The sequence below is a fragment of the Protomyctophum parallelum genome (assembly GCF_964188405.1).
Source record: "Protomyctophum parallelum genome assembly, chromosome: 11".
In the NCBI taxonomy this organism is placed as follows: Eukaryota; Metazoa; Chordata; class Actinopteri; order Myctophiformes; family Myctophidae; genus Protomyctophum; species Protomyctophum parallelum.
In genome coordinates this window covers 35,388,102-35,395,483 of record NC_139707.1, presented here as the reverse complement: position 1 = coordinate 35,395,483, position 7,382 = coordinate 35,388,102, and the positions used below count along the sequence as shown (strand labels likewise).

Genomic DNA, 7,382 nt, shown 5'->3' with positions numbered 1-7,382 from the left:
TTCTCTCAATGTCTCTGATACCATTATTTCATCGCAGAAAGGCAAACCTCTGCATTGTTGGTACCAACTAGGACCCCCCCTAGATCACATACTGTAGCAACACCATAAGACCATACTTAAATTAGGTTTCAGCACAACAATATCCGTATAATATATGTTAGGTAAGAAATGTACCTGAAATGGAGAACGTAGAAATATTTATTTTGAAGCACTTTAGAGCAAGTGGATCCATATTAGGATCAAATACAGAAGTAAAAATACACGTGAAACTGAACTGGAATAATTTGTAAGCAACCACACATGGCACTTCTCACTAATGGAAACAAAAGCAAAGAATTGGAATCGAGCAAAAATACAGTTTCTTGAAAACGATATTGCTAGTCTACAAGCAAAAAACGTTACGTCACGTACACTTCCAAAATAAAGTCATAAGACAGAACACTGCCGTACATGAAGAAAAGTCAGCGGAATAGCCTTTGATGTATTCAGAACATACTGCTGTCACAAAACAGTACTCAAAACAAAATATAGAAAATGGCACGGCTGATTCATTGGCAAGTGTTGTAGGCTACCTGGCCATTGAACAAGGTGTAGAACTAGAAACATAGCAGTAGCTTTAGATTTTGTCAAGTGCATCCATTGCCAGTTATTTGGCTTTCTTTCTCCCTTCCGAGGCCTCATTTATAATAAAAACACCAAAGCTTGTGACTTACTGAAACTATCAAAACTAATCAGGGATCAATCAATGCTGTGTTTTGTTTTTCTGTGATATACAAGTATCATTGGGAAAAGTAAGGATGTTAAAGACATCTTATGATCACTAGTCTAAATTGTCAAAATCAAACAGGTTAATATTATAGATCAGGCCCCTGGGCTTCCCTATTAATGTCCCCGAGCATCAAGACAGTGTCTTACAAAACGACATATTTTATATTTAGTGTATCTTAGTGTTACACTAAATTAGTGCTGCAAATAAAACACGTTACCACAACAAGCTCAACATGACAACTCGTCTTTGGTGGCCAACCATTTATCACAACTGAAGCAAACATCAAAACACTAGACAAGGAGTCGACAAAATCAATCAAACAATTATTGAAAAGGCTTAAAACCAACCAACAACCAATAAAATGGTATCAGGCGAGCTGAATGATGCCGGGAACAAAAAGGAACAATTCTGAGACAAACTAAACAAAACAAAGAGCATCATATGTCTGACTGCCTCTCAAACCATTTTGCTCTGATGGCGCCTGCCATCTTATCTAAAGCACTTCTCATGCATGCAGTCAGCCACACATCCACACACTCAAACAGTCACACAGTCTGTCCTAGGCTGCTGGGGTTCAAAGAAAATAGCGGATCTACAAGTTCACAACACGCCGTGCTGCGACGCGTTGTGGGCTTGTAGATCAGCTATTTCCATACTCGCACAGCGGTGTTAACGGGGACAAAATGTCCCGACCTATAAGGGAACAACGAATCGCAATCCGCAGCACATTGTTAGCTTGTAGGTTGGCTATTTTCTCTGCGCAACAACCTTTGTGCGACAGAGCATAAGTGAGCCATCAGGCGCACAGTGCACACCCCCGTGGTTCTTGAAATGGGGGGTAAAAGTCTCCAGCCTGCAGCAGCCGTGGAAGCGGTCCCAGCCTAGAGTGGAGGCTAGCGCATGCCTCCTTGCGCCATCCTCCATCTCCGACAGCTTTTCTCTCTACTTCTTGTCTCCCCCGGCCTCTGGCTCCTTGGCCAGGCCGCGGATGGACAGGTCGTACACCACCTCCTCGATCTTCTTCACGTCGTACTTGAGGCCGTCGTAGCGCTTGCGGAGGGGGTCGTTCTTCAGGTTGAGAAGGCGGAAGCCCGAATCCAGCTCGTTGATGAAGTTGGAGATGCGCAGTGGCCTCCCGTAGTCCCCCGCCGTCACGCTGTTCACTGCCAGCCGTGACTAGCGGGCCGAGGGAGGGGAGGGGAAACGAAGCCAAGCTTTAATGAATTGCAATTTTTATAGCGCTTTTCCCCAAGTGCTCAAAGCGCTTTACAATGGTTCGTTCATTTCATACATTGGGAGGTGAAGTGGCGAACAGTCGACGCCAGCGTCCTCACTTCCCACATTAACACACCAATGGTGGTGAGCTCACACCGACCCACTCATTGGAGGCAATGTAGGGTTCAGTGTCTTGCCCAAGGACACTTCGACATGTGGACAGGAGGAGCCGCCGGGATTCGAACCGCCGACCCAGGGATCATTGGACGACCTGCTCTACCTCCTGAGCCACAGCTTTCTTTTGGGCATGCATAGGGCAATTGAGACAGTTTAGCTAGAGCCTGCTATGGATACACATGACTATCATATATTAGTATTTTTTTTAAAGCTCAATTGTCTCCCATTCACACGAAAATGTGGATTTCAAAATGTATCTACTTTGGAGCGTGGTTTTGAAAAGTTCGGTTTTCTTTGGTCGAAAATAGCTTTTAGAGGATGGGACAATCTGGGAACCCAACACTTTTTTTTTTCTTGAATCTGTAATATATATGCAAATGTATCTGCATCATGTGTTCTTAGTTAAATAACCTTATTTTTCAAATGCAAGTCACTGCCAATTAACACATTGATTGATTCATTGGTTGAAGTATTTATTAAGTTTGCAGAATTACAGTACATTTCAAGCACAACTCAATACGAAAACTGTTAACTGTGAGTGGACAACCCAATAAAGCACTACACTTGTTTACAAGAGGGGTCCACCTTGTTCAATTCATCATAACATTTAGAGACATACAAATATACACTTCTACAGTACATAGCCAAAAAACAGGAAATCATCAAACGAGGTAAATAGGGAAAATAAAACATATACAGCACTTACCAATTCACTGGCCATGATGAGAACGCCGGCCAGGTAGTCCTCAACATCAAGGTGAAAGCCCTTCTCTCTGACCACTTCGACTGAACGGAGGAAAGAGACAGAGTCAGAATCAGAGCCTGACGGATTTTTCGGTCAATCCAGATTTCGTGTTTCAGATGCCGTTTGGCAGCGCTGCAACTTTAAATCCCTTATTTTAATATTATTCATTGAAATGCTGCAATATTTTTTATCTGATCTAAAAAAGGAAAAGTCTATTAAGATTTATGTATGTATACATTGCACTTTAGCACCACTTGTCTAAAGTGTTTGTGCGACTGTTTAACTAACATAGGTAACATTTGTTTAGATTTTTGAGTGGTGCACCCACTCCTATAGACAGCTATGTGTGTGGCTGTGTCCCTGTGTCCGAGCACGAAAATAGCGTTGTGGGTTACTTTGTTCACCACCAAGTGACACTGTTGCACAGCCTAACACAGGCCAGGGAGGGAATGTGCAGTGCAGTGCAGTGCAGTGCAGTGCAGTGCAGTGCAGTGCAGTGCAGTGCAGTGCAGTGCAGTGCAGTGCAGTGCAGTACCACTCACTTCAGACGGGTCTGATTTTGTTTTATCATTTGGAATATTGGCCGACAGCCCTAGATGGCAGCAGTATGGCCAAGTGATCAACTGGATCTTTTCCATGATTTGGTACCTACTGCCAAGTATCTCAGCCACTTCCTCCCGTTTGACCAGGTTCTCACTCTCCAGATAAACCACGAAGGCTGCCAGGAAGACCAGGCGCTGGAGGACGAACCTCCAGTGTTCATGGAACCTAAATGCAAGAGGAGGGCGGGTGAGAGAGGGCATTACTTGCATATTGTAGTGTGTATATATTATTGATAGAAATACACATTCTAAGATTGATAATAATTAGCCTGTTAACCAGCAAGTTTAAATAGTATGTAAAACATTGTGCGCTATCCGTAGCAGAACTTAGAAGTATGACAGGGCAAAAGGGCTGTTAGGATTTAACCATTAGTAAGTGTGTCCTATTTCTAGTTTACAGTTGCAGTGCTTCCCAAACAGTTTAAGATTGAATAGAGGGCAAATCATAATTTCCTGCAACACGAAACAAATAATTGTATATAAATAAATAAATAAAAGCTGTAAACCTCAATCATGTGCCATTACTGTAGCTGTTGCAATTTAACACCTCAAGGTATACACTGAATGTTTTGGGTCACTGAGACACACATCCAGTTCACATTGAATGGCTGATATTCGATGCAGTAACATTGTTGCAGTTTCATATGACATAGAATACTCCATTTTCATGGAGATTAATCTCTGCAGCATTCTAGTGTGTTGCACTGTGTAGCGTGTACTATTCACTCAATAATTAAGACATACATAACGTAATGCTCTGACATTGAAGGAAGTTTACATGTGCTTAGTGCTGCTACTGTATGTACAGATTGTGTTTCATGTTAATTTTGTGGAAGATGATTTTTTTTATTGACTGAAAAACGTACAAACAATGAATTAATTTGCACACATAGGTCAAAAGGATGACGAGAAAAGCCCAATAGCTTATTTCAGTTGTATGCCCACAAAAGTGGAGATATTTTACTTACTGTAAAACATTCACGTTCAAATCTATCGATAATAGACGACAAGATCTGACTGGCAGTCACCACCCATTGATTAATGGACAGAGTTATAGTTAAGGCTCATTCATACTAGTCTGGATTATCGGTGGTGAGGTGACCACCGAACTACAACATGACATCACGAGCCGTGGTGAAGAGCAAACCACCGCCACCGCCCCAGCCCTTCTCTCTGTTTTTTACTCACCGCCGCTCAACGTTATTTCAGCTCCGGTGGTCACCTCACCACCGAAAATCCAGACTATGAATGAGCCTTTAGACTAAATTAGAATGTCGCAGAGATTAATCCCTCCGTGAATTTGCATCAAGTCTTCTATGGCTGTATATGGAAATTGAATACACACACACAATGTATGGAATATCAGGTAATTGTGATTTTTAACAACGAATGTACCTGTAATACTGCTCTGCAGGAAACTTTGTTTTGAGGTCTGCAAGGTGGGTCCTGACTGTGCAGAACAAGTCCCGGGCCTTCGCACATTTACTGGGAACTATAGAGAAACAAAAGAAATATGAATTTAACCCAATTTCGGGCGGGAACGCCTTTTGGTGATTTAACCATTACTTTAGCTATTGAAAAATAGCAGATCTACAAGCTCATAGCACGGCACCAATTGCGCACTACGAGCTTGTAGATCTGCTATTTTTGAAAAATCTTGAAAAAGTGGCGCAAATCTTTGAATATATATTCTTTCTTTTTTAACACAAATCTTTGCTTCTGTGTGTGTGTGGGGGGGGTCCCTGAAACAACATATTTTCAGATGAGGGTCAGAGGCTCATTAAATATACATTTTGGGGTCCTTCACATGAGGAAGGTTGGGCACCGGTGACATAAAAACATGGGTTTTTCAGAAAACTGTCAGGATTTAGAAGACGTCCTCAGGTCTAAAAGGGTTAAAGCACCAACATTAAACGGAACCAACAATCTCTGGAATATCTCCACAGTATCTCTGGAATATCTCCACAGTATCTAGCACTTACATCGTCATGCACAGGAATGGGGATAGACACATTATAGACCTGTGCACGTCAACATTACAACCACTTACTTTCTTTGAAGCCAGAAGGCTGGTGGACACCTTGAAGTAGTGTTAGAATTTCCCTAGCCGTTTGTTCCAGAAGCTGGACCACTTTCCTAATGTCCTGTAAGATTAATGCACAATAGACAGACGGAAGTAAGAAAATAGTACGATTTTTTTTTTTTAAGTAGAAAATGTAGTAAAGATACAAAATAGGAATACAAATAGGCAGACATCATTCTGATCTAACTGCATCTGCACGTGGATTGACAGGCTTAGTTTAATTAACCAATATTAATAAATATAAATATAGACCAAAGCATAATGCACAATCTGTAACTGCATTGATATCTATAATGATTCAATCTTTGCAAAACAAAGGAAAAATAGCGCCCTCTTTTCCTTTAGTCTGTCTCGAGCAGAAAAAGACTAATCATGATTAGATACTGTTAATGAAATGAAATTAATTTCAACGTTTGTATACGTGTTTATGTACAAGACGTAATTTTTTTTTGTCGAGAATTGATTGATTTAAGTATTGATTAACAGTTTGCAGAATTACAGTACATTTCAAGCAAACCTCAATACAAAAAATGTTAACTGTGAGTGGACGACCCAATAAAGCACTTGTTTACAAGAGGGTCCACCTTGTTCAATTCATCATAACATTTAGAGACGTGCAGAAGGCATCAACGTAGCTTGCTGCTGCTGCAGTGCTAACATAGCTGCTAGCTAGTCAGTTGTGTGCAGTACAGCTAATAGAAGCCATTATTTAATTGCTAATAATCATTCACATTATTCACACCTCTCGCACGTCCTGGTCGGCGCCCAGGAAGCCTTGGATGTAGGTGAACATCTCGGTTACAGACATGATGGAAGATGAAATGCCTCCTAGACGAGACGATGGTGGTGACCAAACAAAAAGAAATATTCAACGTGCACACGAGTCGGCTGGGGGGGGGGCTGTCTCCCTCCTTCCTTGGTAAATATTACGTCGCTTCGAGATGACGTCAGGGAATCCAGATTTTGCATTTTGAGAATGAGGCACAAACATAGAGTTAAATTACACATGAATAATAATGAGAGTACATTTTTAAAAAACTATAAAAAAAAAGAATAACATTAAAAGGTACAAAAAGTATAATAATAAAAAATGGGGGGAAAAAACAACAGTGAAAGGCAGCAGCAAACATAATTGATTGATTGATTGATTGATTGAAGTATTTATTAACAGATTGGAGAATAACAGTACATTTCAATCACAACTGAATACAAAACTGTTACTTGGTGGTGTAGTGAATCTTGTTGACTAGACCCATTGCAAGATGCTGTACTATACCCTAAAGCCTAAAGCCATTCCAGCCTATCAAAGTGGGCAGGGGTGAGGTGGATTCGGCGTGACTTGAGGCCTTAAGTAGCCTGACCAGTTTGTTTTGGGAAGTCCCTTGTTTTAAGGGCCTTTGAGGTTCAAGGTTTAAGGTTGTGCTTTATTGTATATAAGAGTAAAACTTATTTTTGTTTGGCTTCCTTCAGACAGTGCTTTTTTGCAGTCTATTTCTAGTAGCTTTGAGACTGAGAAACCGCTTCCCATGCGGCAGCATCTCAAACAGACAGTTGGGATGGCTTGGGTCCTTCATTATTCCTCGAGCTTTGCTGACACAGCGTTCATCGTGACTTCTCCCTCACCATTGATGGCTGCACTGTCACCCCCTCCACCCGAGTCCGTAACCTCGGTGTCATCCTTGACCCCACCCTCTCCTTCCAGCCCCATGTCAAACAGATCATCAAAACTGCCTTTTTCCCCCGCCTTCGTCCCATGCTATCACACACTGCCGCTGAGACACTCATTCATGC

General features: G+C 41.6%; 1 protein-coding gene across 1 annotated transcript; it reads right to left on the bottom strand.

Annotated features, from left to right (window-relative positions):
* Positions 1-437: 437 nt before the first annotated feature.
* On the bottom strand, positions 438-6,483 carry tsn (translin). The gene is made up of 6 exons (XM_083777040.1): positions 6,334-6,483; positions 5,559-5,652; positions 4,904-5,000; positions 3,559-3,674; positions 2,868-2,947; positions 438-1,945 (listed from the first exon to the last, which is right to left on the bottom strand). The coding sequence occupies exons 1-6, from the start codon at positions 6,397-6,399 to the stop codon at positions 1,712-1,714; spliced, it is 687 nt and encodes a 228-aa protein (XP_083633166.1). The 5' UTR covers positions 6,400-6,483; the 3' UTR covers positions 438-1,711.
* Positions 6,484-7,382: the final 899 nt, after the last annotated feature.